Source organism: Montipora foliosa, unplaced genomic scaffold (assembly GCF_036669935.1).
Source record: "Montipora foliosa isolate CH-2021 unplaced genomic scaffold, ASM3666993v2 scaffold_146, whole genome shotgun sequence".
NCBI classification, from domain to species: Eukaryota; Metazoa; Cnidaria; class Anthozoa; order Scleractinia; family Acroporidae; genus Montipora; species Montipora foliosa.
This window is the reverse complement of record NW_027179446.1, coordinates 44,838-62,114: the sequence shown is the minus strand read 5'-3', so window position 1 is coordinate 62,114 and position 17,277 is coordinate 44,838. Positions and strand designations below refer to the sequence as shown.

Below are 17,277 nucleotides of genomic sequence, written 5' to 3'. Positions count from 1 at the left end.
TTTATCTGTAATGTTATACCTAGTTTTCTTATGGCTTGTATTTTTATTTCAAAAATTGAAACGGAAAATCTTTTAACTCCCTGAAGGGGTCAGGCCACACCTGACGAAATATTGGTAAATCAAAAAATATATATCCTCACATACGTACAACCAGCCTTGCAGTTAACAAATTGATGTCAGTTTTTCATGCGTCTGTCTTGTTACTGATCATGAATTTCGTCAAAGTAGCTGTGGATCCGCAGACTACTTTGACAAAGTTATGACGAGATTCATTGTCAATAGCCGGACAGACGCATGAAAAACTGACATCAATTCGTTTTTTTACAATAATTAACAGAGGCAGAGGGGTCAACATTAAGTCAAAACACGAGGAGAAGGCGAGAGAAAAATGGGAGAAACTTCAAGTTTATTCAATCTGACGCGGCCAAATTCAAAACTTGCCTCGCTCTCTTATTGGCTAATGGAAAAAACGGAGACTTTCTATTGGTTAAAAAGTTACAGATCGACGTTTCACAAAATTTTGCATAAATTAAACTCCAAACGCATAACTTATAATTTTATGTGTCTGTCCGCATATTGACAATATAAATTAGCCAATGAGCGAGCGAGAATTTAGCAGTCATTGTAAAATATTCTTTTCTTTAAATATAGGATGCATACCAAGTCTCAGTAACATTGATCCATAGCTTCTTTTCTAAATTTTAATTTGTGACAAAACTAAGAAAACCTATAAATTCCCGAGTTCTTGTTTTCTCTTAGAAGTTAGACTATCCCTAAGGCACTTTCCATACAAGTTCTTATAAATATTTCACATGGTTTATCCCGTAAAGAATGTGAGCTACGAGTTTAAAACTGCATGCGATAACGTTTCAGTTAACAAGGCCTTTCAGTTAGCGTGCAACGTTTCCGGTTATCTTGTTTTCTCTTAGAAGCCATGTGAAAACTGTGATTTTATTTAACGATGGTCTTCCTATTTCCTTGAATACGAGGATATCAGTGAAAACTATTTTTGCTTCCTCGGGCACTGTTTGCTAAAAGCTGCCGCTTTCATTGAAGATACCCTTATTTAGAAACTCTTGTCCCTTTCCTCGTAGGAAAATGATGTCATTGATTAAAACATGGAATGTTACGCGTGTCCCCATTGCTGACAACATTGTGATCAACTAATGTATCCCTTGGAAGCTGGATATCTCTGACTGATTTTAAGAAGCTGTTGAATCCCTGACTGATTTAAAGAAGCTGTTGAAGGAAATCCAACTTTACACGTTATCATGTTTGTACCTTTCAAAAACATTAGCAAGTTATAGTTTTTTCGGTCTTTCCACCTTTTGGTGACACTTTCTTTAGAGCCAGTAGATATATAAAAGTAACCATTTGGTTAACGATGGCTATGCACTAGGCGCCTTTAAATGATTTCGTTCTGATTCACGCTAGATTTCAAGGGTGGGAAATATGTCCTCTGTAGCATTCGACGATATGTTTTCCATCAGGCGTGGAAAGGAACTGTTCTTCTGTTTCATGCAAGCGAGGCAAAAGTTATTCTCCAATGTCGACGACATAACTTTCAGCAACGCCTTACGTCAGTTAGAAGTTGACGTAGTTCCATGTACGGGAGAAGAGTTTTTTTCTATTCAACCCTAACCCTTAACCCTAACTCTTAAAGTGGAACCACTGGATCTTGGGAGATCTAACCAGCAAATAATTTGTAGACTTGAAACAAGATAATACTGCAAGGCTGGTTGTACGGTTGTACGGCGGCTTAATACATTTATCTGTAATGTTATACCTAGTTTTCTTATGGCTTGTATTTTTATTTCAAAAAATTGAAACGGAAAATCTTTTAACTCCCTGAAGGGGTCAGGCCACACCTGACGAAATATTGGTAAATCAAAAAAATATATATCCTCACATACGTACAACCAGCCTTGCAGTTAACAAATTGATGTCAGTTTTTCATGCGTCTGTCTTGTTACTGATCATGAATTTCGTCAAAGTAGCTGTGGATCCGCAGACTACTTTGACAAAGTTATGACGAGATTCATTGTCAATAGCCGGACAGACGCATGAAAAACTGACATCAATTCGTTTTTTTACAATAATTAACAGAGGCAGAGGGGTCAACATTAAGTCAAAACACGAGGAGAAGGCGAGAGAAAAATGGGAGAAACTTCAAGTTTATTCAATCTGACGCGGCCAAATTCAAAACTTGCCTCGCTCTCTTATTGGCTAATGGAAAAAACGGAGACTTTCTATTGGTTAAAAAGTTACAGATCGACGTTTCACAAAATTTTGCATAAATTAAACTCCAAACGCATAACTTATAATTTTATGTGTCTGTCCGCATATTGACAATATAAATTAGCCAATGAGCGAGCGAGAATTTAGCAGTCATTGTAAAATATTCTTTTCTTTAAATATAGGATGCATACCAAGTCTCAGTAACATTGATCCATAGCTTCTTTTCTAAATTTTAATTTGTGACAAAACTAAGAAAACCTATAAATTCCCGAGTTCTTGTTTTCTCTTAGAAGTTAGACTATCCCTAAGGCACTTTCCATACAAGTTCTTATAAATATTTCACATGGTTTATCCCGTAAAGAATGTGAGCTACGAGTTTAAAACTGCATGCGATAACGTTTCAGTTAACAAGGCCTTTCAGTTAGCGTGCAACGTTTCCGGTTATCTTGTTTTCTCTTAGAAGCCATGTGAAAACTGTGATTTTATTTAACGATGGTCTTCCTATTTCCTTGAATACGAGGATATCAGTGAAAACTATTTTTGCTTCCTCGGGCACTGTTTGCTAAAAGCTGCCGCTTTCATTGAAGATACCCTTATTTAGAAACTCTTGTCCCTTTCCTCGTAGGAAAATGATGTCATTGATTAAAACATGGAATGTTACGCGTGTCCCCATTGCTGACAACATTGTGATCAACTAATGTATCCCTTGGAAGCTGGATATCTCTGACTGATTTTAAGAAGCTGTTGAATCCCTGACTGATTTAAAGAAGCTGTTGAAGGAAATCCAACTTTACACGTTATCATGTTTGTACCTTTCAAAAACATTAGCAAGTTATAGTTTTTTCGGTCTTTCCACCTTTTGGTGACACTTTCTTTAGAGCCAGTAGATATATAAAAGTAACCATTTGGTTAACGATGGCTATGCACTAGGCGCCTTTAAATGATTTCGTTCTGATTCACGCTAGATTTCAAGGGTGGGAAATATGTCCTCTGTAGCATTCGACGATATGTTTTCCATCAGGCGTGGAAAGGAACTGTTCTTCTGTTTCATGCAAGCGAGGCAAAAGTTATTCTCCAATGTCGACGACATAACTTTCAGCAACGCCTTACGTCAGTTAGAAGTTGACGTAGTTCCATGTACGGGAGAAGAGTTTTTTTCTATTCAACAACGTCTGCCAGATGAATTTTTTCCCTTCAATTTAATTAAAGAACAAGATTTGTTACGCTTAAAGGGGCTGTTGCAATTAGACCTTTCACCGACCATCGATTCTTCGCCTAACCTTACGCCACGGCACAGCGGACCTGACAATCAATCCAATTACTTTACGCAACCTCCCAGATTGCAAACAAATACCAAACCGTTAGAATCCAGTTTCTTCATGTCAACATTTTCAGTTGGAGCCAATGTCGCGGGGGTTGGCCCCAGTGAAAAAGACAATCAATCTAGTTGGTGGGGGCAAAGTTTGCCAGTGCCAAATTTCACTGTCTTGCAATCACAGCCAGGGCCTCATCAAAGCAGTGATCGTTCTCTGAGGGACACTGGAAATGAATTAACTGCTACGACTAGGCTTGAAAGCAATGTTCCACATCTAACGAACTATTCCCTCGACAAGGAAACGCGTGCTGCAACACCCACAGGCGCAGATTCTCCTCATGCGGAAGGTCAGGTCCCCTGTGTTGACGCTAGCGAAGACAAAGATGTAACAAAATCGAGAAGGAGAAAAACTCTTTCAGAATCAGAAATGCCCACCAGTCTGTGTTCCGAACTTGCTGAAATACGAAATTTTTACTCGCTGAATCTTAACTGCGATCGTGAGGGAAGTTCTTTGCAATCGTCCACTATTGATAAAATGCTCGAAAGGGTCAATATATTTCTGTGGTTCATGAAGAAAGTAAAAGGAATGGAACCCACCCTTTCACAATGCGCAAATCCGCAGCTCGTCCAGGATTTTGTTAAATTCATGATGGAAAAGCAAGGCAGTAAGCCAGTCACCTGTAGCAGATACTTGTCGGCTATAATAAGCGTTGACAAAGTACCATTCGTGTGCGCTCGAAGTGAGGAGAGGGAAGCCTCCCTTGAAAAGATTAGGGCCATTCAGAGGCAACTCGAGCGTTTGTCGAGAAAAGAGCACGTCGAAGAAGTGTCTGTCACCGGTCGGCAATCCAAAGTCGTCTACTCGGAGTTACTAGATTTATGCCGTGAATTGCAGTGGGAGGTCACCGAAAAAACCGGCTCTGTTAGGGCGCGAAGTTCCATGAACCTGTGTCTGCTTCTTCTCTACTGCACCGCAAACCCTGGGCGTGTCAAAGAATACATCTCGCTCCGTATTTACAAAGATCAAACGGCAGACCAAATGAAAGGGCATAATTTCATCTGTTTTAACGAGGATGGCTCCGTTATTTTAATTGAAGATAATTACAAGACCAGACAAACATACGGCACAAATAGAACTGATTTGAGCTCCATGCCATTCTTGACTTACCATCTACAATTATACAACTCGAAGCTGAGGTCGCTTTTGCTTAACGGCAAAGAACACGACTACTTTTTCGTCGGTCCGAGAGGTGATAGGTTCTCGCATGCAGCCTACACCAATTACGTGTCGGCTTTGTTCGAAAAGTACTTCTCTCGCAAGCTGACAACAGTGGACCTGCGCAAAGCGGTCGTAAATCACTTTCTGAGCCTACCGGAAAGCGGCGATCAGTCCCTGAGAGAATCGCTCGCTACCGTCATGAAGCATTCCGTGAGGACGCAGCAGAAATATTACGACGAACGGCCCTTAGAGCAGAAAAAGGAAAAAGCACTCGATCTCTTAAGCTCAATGGCATGTAAAACCTTGGGTGAAGATTCTGTAGAAGTTCTCAGTGACGAAGACGAGGAAGGCAACATAGAATACCTGCCAACCCAAGGTGAATTTGTAGCGTTGGTGGCAGCCAACTCGACAAAACATGTACCTGAAGTTTTCGTCGCAAAAATATTGAGACTCTCGCAAGACAGGAAAATGGCCTACCTAGCCGAGTTTTCCGAATCAGAGCCCGGCAAATTTCGACTGAATACAGGAAAAAGTTTCAGAGAGAAAGTCAGTGCCTTGATTTACCCAATAGACATAGTTTACTTGCATTCGGACGGTTTATACGAATTGAGAACACCAAAAATTGACATCCACAATCAGGTCTATGCAAGAGACTCCAAGAAATGACACTGTGTTCCGGTAATCGTACTGTCTTTCTTCTCCGACCGCCAAACAAGGCTTGTGTTTGAGACATCGCTATCGCTTCTGCGGGTTCGCTACAGAGGACACTTTTCCCACCAGGGCCCGGTTGTTCGAAAGCCGATTAGCTTAATCCAGGATTAGCGTAAACTTTTGTTTTAAGTTTTCAACTTTTTGATGAAAGTTTTTTCCCCTTATTTTTGTTTTTCAAGATTGACCTCTTCTAACGAAACGTTTTGCCGAATATCAGCGTTGAACAGCATTCGAGAGTACAGAAATAAACTCCTTAGTTAGTTAGGGATTAGCGTTAATCGGCTTTTAAACAACCGGGCCCAATAGAATTTTTTTTTCGGAATAATCTCGTACTGAATATTAGCGACCGATTGATCAAAGCCAGCCACAAGAAAGGAAGAGACCAAATTCGCCCAAAATTAGTCTTAGCGCTCGTTTGTTTTTATTTTTAAATGACGACTTTTCCAAACGCGTAATCTGACTGGCAAAACGCACTCAGGTCAATGTACACGTCACATATTTGGATGATTTCATGTTACGCGATTAATTATGCGCAACGCATTCTGGGCGATTTTGGGCCTTTCATTTTCCGATTATAGTTTGTCTCAGTCAGTAAAACCCGGTGTTGACTCACTGCTTCCCACTACCTAGTTCAAGAAAACTAGAGATCCTTGCTCAACTGTGCGAACCGTTCCGTGAACGAAGGGATTTCAAAGTAGTACTGGGTTTTACTGAAAAGACTTAAGTGCGGACAAAAGAAATCTTTCGATTAAGGACAAAGCGTTATTTCCAGTAATAATTCGCGTAGTAGTAAGGTGCCTTACTGTTTTGCTTGGCTCGAAGAAAAAAAAAAGGCCAACACATTTTCTAACGCTTGGAGCAATTGCTTTGGCGATATTTCATTAGAAACCGTTCTTTCCATCTCCTTAATGTTTCTAGTTTAGTATTATTGTTGAGCGTGCATTATGACCACGTGAATATGCGCTTAATGCAAATTGACATAGTTACATCAGTGTGGAATTACTATTAAAAACGTTTCTTGGCTGAAGACTTGTGTTTGTTCACTGTTGAACTAGAAAGCGTAAGCAACGACAACGTTGAAGTAATCGACGCGAAAAAAAAAATTATTGTCAAAGAGACTAGGCATGGGAAAGCGCGGGGTGGGACTCAATGTTGCGTTCCTTCACAACTTTCCGCTGAGAAATTTACCACGTGATCACTGCCCGGTTGGCAAAAGGAGGTTTTCAGCCCGAGCTGAAACTCAGACATATCTCGATTGTTTTTAGGGTTGGAGCCACCAAAGTGATTTATCAAGCCTTTCAATTCAAATGACTTTCCACAAAAAGGAAAAATAAAAAAACCAACAATCAGGGCAATAAACACTCGGATCTTCTCTGATTGATAAATAATTTTAATCTATAAAAAATAATGTACGGCTAAGAAACATGAGAGATATCATGCAAGATTGAAATCTTAATGAGAGACTCTATGGCTTTTTGATTTTATTCCACAAATGTACAAGCAAACAAAATGAAAATAATATCACCACAGTTCCAAGTCTTAGGAGAAAGGAAAGAGAAAGGAAACTTAATACCTTTGCCCTGTAACTATGGTAACAGGCATTACTGACCAAGACAATATTATTCAACTTAATATTGGGAGAAATGATAATTTCAATAATTAGCTTTCTAGTTGTTGTTTTTGTAAGGATAATTCTGAATGAAGAGTGCTTTATGTGTTTTGCACAGACACTAGCATTTGAATGTTGTTCACAGATTAATGATACATTAAAGCTAGATGACTTGCAGGACCCTTGTACACAAGAAAGTCCATGTCATTTATCAACAGGAAATTTGAATTGATTGTTTCACTTGCCTTTTGTTGTCATTTAACTAAATGGAAACTAGACTGTTCTGTTCCCCAATTCCAAACATATCTACAACAGATAAAGATTCATGAGTGCCTAATGAAGGCGAACAAATATTAGTGGTTTGGTTCCTTCCTAAAAAAGTGTCTCTCTCCTGGCAGGCCATAAATAATATGATAAATAATAAGTGCAACATAAGTAAGTGAAGAAAGGTAGATAAACACACTGGCTGGCTAGAATTCTTTACTGGTTATTTTCAATCTAATCAAGGATGAGGATGATTATCTATCTTTATTCATCTACTTATATACTTAAATGATAACCCAACAACAATAGTCAATATCTATTAGAAGTAAAGGGAGGACTCAAGCACTGTTACAGACAAACCCTGCAGTTGCATGTTTGCAGTGATGCAATTTGGGAAAAATTCTCACTGTAGAGCTGAAATATGTTTCTGCATAAGCTACGAGTTTCAGTATAGCAGACAGAGCTTGACTGTAATGTGTAGAGTTCCCTTTACTTATAATAGATATTGATAACCCTCCCTCGATTTATTGTTACGTGTCTATTCCCCCTCCCACGCATGGTACCCCTCTCACCACTAGCACCCCGACCCTGAACTGCTGAGCCACCACGCCCCTGAATTGCCGGCCTGCCACGCCCCCGAATTGCTAACCGCCCACGACCCCGAATTGCCGGCCTGCCACGACCTCGAATTGGTAACCCACCCCTCCCGCGAATGCCCGCCCCTCCCCTACTGCGGCTAGCACCCGCACCCCTACTGCGGCCTGCTGCCGCACCCCTCCCTCGTTTCTCCCGGGTCTTCATTTCCTTGCTGGGACACTGTGACTTAACGTGACCCCAGCCGCCACAGTTCCAACACCCTGAAAAAGAAAGAAAAAAGAATAGCTGTTGTTTTGGCATGTACAATGTTAATAGGCCTTTTTCCATATATTAAAATTCAGCTTGATAGTGAGGCAGTGAGGACAAAGACAAAGAAAAGTGGATGATATGTAAATATTTCCCACATTCATTCCAACGTGTTTCTTTTGTTTTTTTCCTCACTGCCTCAGTATCAAGCTGAATATTTGATATTTCGAAAATGCCCTATTGAGAAGCGTTATCGAGTCATGGACTGATGGCTGGTTCACTTTGCACAACTAAGTTGTAATGTGTAAATAAAAAGAATGTGCAATGCTCACTTGTGTAGGGGTGTGGCTGTTTTGGTTTCTTGGGAGGAATTCCTTCTCCCTTTCTTCCTTCTAGTAAACAGGAATGAAATAGTTTCTTCCACACTGTACATACACCTGCATACACTCATGTAGTTTAAGCAAGTCAAACAGAAGTTGGCATTGTTACTGTTATGATGAAAGGCTTACCGCTGTTGTTACTTCGTTCATTGTTATCCTCCTCTGCTGTCACATAGAAGAAATATTTCAGTAAAGAAATAGACTTTATTGCATATGGACCCCAATTTTAACAATTTAAATAGTTTCAGAAGATGTACCTTTGCATTGCTGCAAGCATAATAAATTATAATATTAATTTATTGAGCAACTGCTAATATGTAGAGTGTCAGATGAACTGCACATTACAAGAAACATTGTTACTTCTAAGATCAAGGGTTTATGTACCATTCAAGTCCTGTCTTTCACTTGGGTTTCCTGCTAAACACAGCAAAAAAGATTGATATTATTAGTTACAAACCTTACATCAAACTTTGTTCCAGTCACACAAGCATAAATTATTTAATTATTGGTTGTACTAATCAAAGCGCACGGTAAAATAATAATAATAATATTAATACTAGTACATTAAGAAGCTCTCATATACTTTAGAACATTTTTGAGGGTCACATACCAACTGACAGGGTAAAGGAAAAGTTGGATTTTCACATTAAATAGACTTTATTGCATATGGACCCCAATTTTAACAATTTAAATAGTTTCAGAAGATGTACCTTTGCATTGCTGCAAGCATAATAAATTATAATATTAATTTATGAAGCAACTGCTAATATGTAGAGTGTCAGATGAACTGCACATTACAAGAAACATTGTTACCTCTAAGGATCATTGAGGGCTTACGTACCATTCAAGTCCTGTCTTTCATCTGGGTTTCCTACTAAACACAGCAAAAAAGATTGATATTATTAGTTAGAAACCTTACATCAAACTTTGTTCCAGTCACACAAGCATAAATTATTTAATTATTGGTTGTACTAATCAAAGCGCACGGTAAAATAATAATAATAATAATAATAATAATAATAATAATAATAGTAATACTGGTACATTAAGAAGCTCTCATATACTTTAGAACATTTTCGAGGGTCACACACCAACTGACAGGGTAAAGGAAAAGTTGGATTTTCACATTAAATAGACTTTATTGCATATGGACCCCAATTTTAACAATTTAAATAGTTTCAGAAGATGTACCTTTGCATTGCTGCAAGCATAATAAATTATAATATTAATTTATTGAGCAACTGCTAATATGTAGAGTGTCAGATGAACTGCACATTACAAGAAACATTGTTACTTCTAAGGATCATTGAGGGCTTACGTACCATTCAAGTCCTGTCTTTCATCTGGGTTTCCTACTAAACACAGCAAAAAAGATTGATATTATTAGTTAGAAACCTTACATCAAACTTTGTTCCAGTCACACAAGCATAAATTATTTAATTATTGGTTGTACTAATCAAAGCGCACGGTAAAATAATAATAATAATAATAATAATACTGGTACATTAAGAAGCTCTCATATACTTTAGAACATTTTCGAGGGTCACATACCAACTGAGAGGGTAAAGGAAAGGTTGGATTTTCACATCCTGGACTAAATGAAATTCTAAGTTATTATTAATGTCCATCGAACTATCGATAAACATCATTGGTAAGTTTTAAGGTGGCTCTGAATTTGCTCCAGACAATGCCTTTTTTATTTGTGTTCATTTTGCATAGAGTTTTACTGTTAATACTTTGCTAAGGGCAAATGGGATTACCTGAGTTGGTTTTTTGAAATATAAAAGCATTTAATGGCAACCTATTAGGTCACATCAATGAGTGCATATGGTTTAGCAATTATTGCAGGACCCTAGGCCTTTTTATAGTATCATTACATAACAGAGCTACAGAGTTCATTCTCATAAATGAGACATTCCCTAACTGGTTTAAGCCACCTTAAAGTTATTGTTAACAAGGCCCTCCCAGGACGGTCCTTGTTCCATTTAAAAAAAAAAACTGCTTGTGTTCCCTTGAGCCCAAAATGACTTTCAGACTTGTTCCCAGCTTTTTCATCCCTAAAAACTGTATTATCTTCCCTTGTTCCCTAAGATATTTTGTCACACTTCTCCGATTCCCCAGTCCCCCAGTTCAAATAAGCCATGTTCGCTTGGAAACCCCTTGGAAGGGCGATAATGTGCATGAAAGTACTGTTGCGAACAAGGCCAGTGATTTCCATTTTCGGATTTTCCCTGACTTTGAGATGTCAGAAATAGCGCGTTTTTTCGAGTGGCAAGGGTCGAAAACTTGGCCGAATCAAACGAACAGCTTAAGGTGGGAAAAGACAGGAAAAAGGGAAGGAAAATTAAGAACATTTTTCAACAACAGTTTGCTTACCAGATTCCATATTTGAAGGTATCGTAAATTCGTGTTTGAAAACTCCGCTCACAATAGCTTGCCTCGTACACAGTCCCCTCCCAATTGAGCTCCAGCGGTGGGCCAGTGGGTGAGCCAGTAGTCTTTGTTTCTCGGGGAGGGGAGGTTCCTTTTTGGCTCGTTGCAAGGACTTGGACGTGGCGTCGGAACGAGACTTTTGTGCCAAAAATCAGAATTTCTGTTTTTCGGGACAAAAAACTCGTTTTCATGCAACGGCCAAGACCTTGCAACAAGCCAAAAAGAACCCCAGACATCCCCTCCCCGAGAAACAAAGAGTCATGGCTGACCATGTGCTGTCATCAAGAGAGTTTCGAGGGAAAACTCGAATCAGCTGTGGATCGATGCAGGTAATTTCATTTCAAGGGCATTATTGTCGCTCTTTAGTTAAGCTTAATTAGGCTGATAAGGGAAAATTTGGTTTTATCAACGGAGTTGATAATGTAAATTGGCCACCGTACAGACATTCTAAAAGCTGACGTTTCGGTTAGGGTTTAGGGTTAAACGTCAGCTTTTAGAATCTCTGTACGGTGGCCAATTTACATTATCAACTCCGTTGATAAAACCAAATTTTTGTGTACTACTTCCCCACCGACGCAGCACCACAGTTTCTTTAGAAACTACCCCTTCATTGATAAGGGAAAACGCCATTTCTTTTACGGAATTTTATGCGAAATCGATTGGAGTGTATTTTGCTGGATTCATTCATAAGCTTCGCGGGTTCCAGAATTCAGTGAGCCATCCAAGTTTTTCCTTTGGTTTTTAATTTTATTTTAGGGGGAGTGAATAAGGGTCTTTTCCGTTTTTTAGTGACTCTACAGTAGCTTGCTTGTTTTATTTCATCTTCTCTGGTTTTGATTTTTTTTCCCGCGAAACCGGCGCACTTTCCTAATGTTCTCCCAGCTGACAAGCCATTTTCCAGTGCTCGATTGTTCGTACGCTAAAGGCAAACTCTTGTTTTCTTGTTAATAAGGCCTGCAAATTTCGATTTTTAGAATCAGTTTACCCACTAGCGCATACACTGAGGTCAAGGGTTACGACGCATGAAGTGCTCTGTTGAAGCTGACCAGGCAAATTCAACCTCAGGCTAGTTAAGGCGTGATTGAGCCATTATAAAATACCCCTGCAGAGAATTTAGAAACACGTATTCTTAATGAGTTAAACAAAGTTTATTGTTCAATAGATTGATCAAGTTTTCATATGACTACAGGTGTGTATGGAAGCTTCTCAGGACCACTGCATATCATTTACCCTGTGACATCAAGAAATGAGTGATCTCAAACGGAGGGTAAGAATTATGGAAAAGCTTTGCAGAAACAATGATGAGCCCAACTACAAGAATCATGTTCTGATGTGTTTGGTTACATTTGTAATTTATCTGAAATGAAATACAGCCTTTTCTGAAGTCACATGACCTATTTCCCTTACTTATGTGATAAGTAATTGTAATTGACCTGTTTACAAGTCTAATATTGGCCCTCGGTCGATCCTTCCACGACCTCGGACCAGTATTCGTGTCTGAAGCTTCAAATACAAAGGTCACACATCAATTTTCTTGATAATAGACCCTGAAATTTCGATTTGACAGCAATTTCAAACCAGGCGCAATGCTTTCTGGTCAATGATTTGAGGTAGGAAGACCTCTGTTCACCTGCAAACACCAATTGCTAGTGTCTGAAGCTTCAAATACAAAGGTCACACATCAATTTTCTTGATAATAGACCCTGAAATTTCGATTTGACAGCAATTTCAAACCAGGCGCAATGCTTTCTGGTCAATGATTTGAGGTAGGAAGACCTCTGTTCACCTGCAAACACCAATTGCTAGTGTCTGAAGCTTTAAATACAAAGGTCACACATCAATTTTCTTGATAATAGACCCTGAAATTTCGATTTGACAGCAATTTCAAACCGGGCGCAATGCTTTCTGGTGAATGATTGGAGGTAGGAAATTGTCTGTTGGCATGGAGAGTAGCGCGTAAATAAAAGGCGGTGCATTTCAGTTTTCCCTCATCCTTTTTCTGGGCTTGGGACCAGCAAGATAGGATGTTGTCAACCATCTTGGCGGATTTAAAAACTGTTTTTGCACAAGTATGTGCCAGCAAAACAGCGCTTTTGCAGGGTGTCCAGCGGCATTTTTGTTCAGTAAAATAGGAAACTCAGGAGCCGGTTGATCCTGAAAAGCCCTTTTAGGGAGCCGTCAACTAACCGCATATTTACATTAACATTTACATTTACATTTACAGGGAGTATTTCGGTTCTAAAAGGTCTTGTTCTTGATATCTCTTATCGAGACAACAATATCAACAAATCACTTAGTTTAAAAGGATATTACAAATAGCCAACACATTAAATCCGAATTGAACACCATGTGTCATAAAACTGTTCATCCCTAATTTGACTTGCCTTTCTTTAATAGCAGAGCAAAGACACCAGTTGGTAGTGCCAATTCCAGCAAGTTCTGATTCTGTGTTAACCACCTTTTGCTTTTCTCTTACTGCTTCAAGCTTCCTCTTCGCCTTTGCCTGATTTGATTTTGCTGTTTCTATTGTGAGACATGCAACTGTCGTACTTTGTGAAACATCCTTTGAACCGGACGATAGGGCAGTCTGTAACTTGACTGTACCTTCTGACAGCTGTTTGCATTTCTTCCAATGCCTCCTGCTCCTTTCTGTCTATGCTGTGTCCCTTTTCTTTCAACAATCTGGTCCTTTGCGCTAGCTTCTCTTGCTCTCGCCTCTTTCATTCCACCTATTCAGCTTTCACTTTCTTTTGGTTAATGTGTCAACAATTTTGTCGCTCATTGGATACATGTGAAGTGGGTAAACAAGAAAGATTTTTAAAAATAAAGTAATTATATACTGCTTGCTTTGTCCTGAATCTTCCTCTGAAACACCTAACTAACATTTCGTTTTCAATTCTGTAACGCACATTGGCTTGACAAATTAAAAAATAGGAAAAATAGGAGGTTTCATTTAAAAGATTGGATAAAATAGGAATGTACTAAAAAATTAGGAAAAAATAGGAACTGGACACCCTGCTTTTGACACCTGTCAAACCTGTAGAGGTCTTCAGACAGGATTTAAATACCAGCAGTGAAGGTGGTATCACACCAACCATTTTTCTGGTGGGAATTTCTGTAGTCTGACCATCTGTCAAGTCATTAAGACTTTTTCCAGACAGATGTTTGCACAATTACGTGCGAGCAAAACAGCTCTTTTGACACCTATCAAACCTATAGGCTTCCAGATAGGAATTTAAATACCAGCGTAGCTGGTATCACACCAACCATTTTTATAGTCGGAATTTCTGTAGTCTTTCCATCTGTCAAGTCATTGTAAGACATTTTCCAGACAGATGTTCCCACCATTACATGCGAGCAAAACAGCTCTTTTGACACCTATCAAACCTATAGAGAAGGTTTCCAGATAGGAATTTTCATAGCAGGGCCCAGTTGTTCGAAAGCCGATTAACTTAATCCAGGATTAGCGTTAACTTTTGTTTCATGTTTTCAACTTTTTGTGAAAGTTTGTTTTGCTTATTTTGTTTTTCAAGATTGACTTCCTCTAATGTAAAGTTTTGCCGAATATCAGCGTTGAACAGCATTTGGGAGTAAAGAAAGAAATAAACCCTTTGGTTAATTTTTAATCAAGGATTAGCGTTAATAGTCTTTTGAACCGGGCCCAGCAGTGCAGCTGGTATCACACCAACCATTTTTCTGGTCGGAATTTCTGTAATCTTTTCATTTGTCAAGTCATTGTAAGACCTTGTAATTGATTCATTTACTTTTTTTTTTTCTTTGAGGAAACTCAAGTGAAAACAGACCATATACAAACTCTCCAAGTACTGATTAAGCCCCCCATCCAGACTTAAATGGAGAGTCCAGCTATTGCTTCCTCGGCATCTCGCAGTGTTGGACGACATGACCGCAAGGCCTCTTTGACGCGTTCCAACTGCTGATTGGAGAAGATCGTCAACCAATAAGAGTTGTCGTGCGAGTAGCACACCAGCAGTTCTTCATTTGCTGCAATTTTTCGCGTGGATTTAATCCAAGCCTCTCCATTTCTTTTAGCAAACTTGCAGTTGACGCGAGCATCTATAATCTTCCCGAACTTGGATCTTAACAAGGCCAGTGGAAAGGAACCATCATTACAAATCCGACCCAAACCTGTCTCGAATTGGTTTTCTGCTCCATCAACATCCACCAATTGGCCTTCCCTTTGGATAGTAATTAGATAGTCCCCATGTCTTTGCTCACTGGCATAACGAACGGGTGCTGTTGGCGCGTAGGCGCAGATGAAAGTGTCTGCTTCAATTGGCTTCACCGTAAACAAGCCATCGCCTGTTGATTGACCCCCTAATCCAACGCATTTGCTGGGCCGCACTTGCAGGTGGCCTTCTGCTGTACGGACAGGGAAGTAACAGCCCCTTCTACAGTTTCTGTAAAAATAAAAGAAAAAAATAAAGCAAGTAATAAGAGAGAACAGCCACTCCATAAACGTTGTAGCATTACGCTTTTTTTTTATTTTTTGTGAAGACTAGCAATACGGCTAGTGCTTCAATGAAATGATCATAAACAAGCGAGATTCTGAATTAAAACGCGAATAATAGCAGGCGCGGATCCAGGGGAGGTGAAATGGGTTAATTTTCACCCCCCCTTTTTCTGAGCCCCCCTTCTTTCTTTTTTTTTTTCTTATCCGTCAGACACCTCAACCAGGCTTTGGTTCTATTACATTATTACAAAAATTCACCCCCCATTTCAAAATCCTGGATCCACGCCTGAATAGGACTGTAGCAAAGGAACGCCACCGTGCGACGAAAAGACCCTCATACAAATTCATTTGTCTTAGCCATTCTCGTTAATTCTTACCAACCTCATGTCAATGTCGACAAAAAATCCGTACTGAGCACTTATAGGACTACGGTGCTGGGCAATATGATCCCTCGCCTTTTGTCTCGTAAAAGAAGACACTTTCTCCTTGACTGCTCTTTCGTGCCATGGAAGGAGACCAGTAAGAGTGTCATCTCCACTCTTATACCAGTTAGGATATCCTTTATTCCGTAACTCATGTCCGGTCACCATAGCAAATTCCGACAAATCCACATCGTCAGATGTGTCTACTTCAATTCCAATAACATGATTCTTCGTCAAACCACAGTACAAGGGACCAATGTGATTTGCTTTTGCCACACCTTGAAGATCAAGCAATCGTTGGTCCTGACAAAACCGTGTAAAGACATGGCAATTCCCACTAAGAACTAGCAAAGCATTTAAACTGAGGTAGAAAGGTCTCTCAGCAGTTGCTAGTCTAGGATCAAAGAGAGACATCAATACCGCCTTCTGGTTGGCCTCAAGACCATCACAAGTCTCAATTATGGCATCAAGAATACGTAGTTCGCGTTCTGAAGGACTCGCCAGAAACTTGAACCAATATTCTTTCAAGGGCCTCTTAAAGAAATCTATTGGTTCAGCTTTCCCAGTTCGAGGTAGCTGGTAGTGGAACTTTGCGAACGAATAGATCCAAGAAGAACCGCAGGCCAAGCAGAGACCAGTGGCCTTTAAACTGCTCCAGAACCTTGTTTGTGTATTGGTTTCTTACGTAATGACCAGCAAACAGTTCCGGTGCGTCAATCCGGTTTAATATCGTGTATGTTGCATTCTCGAGGGGCTGGTTCACACTAGGATTCACTCCCAGTATTATGCCGTCCCCGTCATTTACCACAACATTGTCAATGTTTATTGACTCGGACAAAGGGATAGCTCTTCCCTCTACAACAGAGTGATCGTAAGCGCTTTGATCAAGGTATGCAATGTGTATCTCTTCGCTAACCTTGCCCTCCTTAAAAATTTGATCTGGAACCACATCGAGCGCTTTTTTCACTTCCTTGTTGGCAAGATGACTAATAGGTTCATTCGAAAACGCCAAAATAGGAAAGCGTGCAAGATTACGATGCACATTCATTGCATCAATCATTGAGGACGACGAGGAACCAATGTTAGCTTTCTCGTCCAAAAGGTCCGTCAATCTCGGCCTCTTACTTTGCGAATGTTCGTTGTCTTCGTCATTTGGCTCACTTGGTAAAATCTTCATTGCTTCACAGAGCACTTTACCAACTTCTGCAGTCTGCTGCACCGTTAACTGAAATTTTTGCTGGATTGCTAAACGCAGTTTCTCGATAACCTAAGGGAAAAATAAATGACATGCATTTCAGCTGAGTACATAGATTTTCCTGAAATTATACATGCTCAATAGATGGTTTTCAATCACGTGAGGAGACGGCCATGT

The 17,277-nt window shown here is 39.7% G+C and overlaps 1 protein-coding gene across 1 annotated transcript; it reads left to right on the top strand.

The window, feature by feature from the left end:
• Positions 1-2,576: 2,576 nt before the first annotated feature.
• On the top strand, positions 2,577-5,438 carry LOC137986170 (uncharacterized). Its single transcript, XM_068833452.1, has one exon. The coding sequence runs from the start codon at positions 3,222-3,224 to the stop codon at positions 5,436-5,438; it is 2,217 nt and encodes a 738-aa protein (XP_068689553.1). The 5' UTR covers positions 2,577-3,221.
• The last annotated feature ends 11,839 nt before the right edge of the window (positions 5,439-17,277 follow it).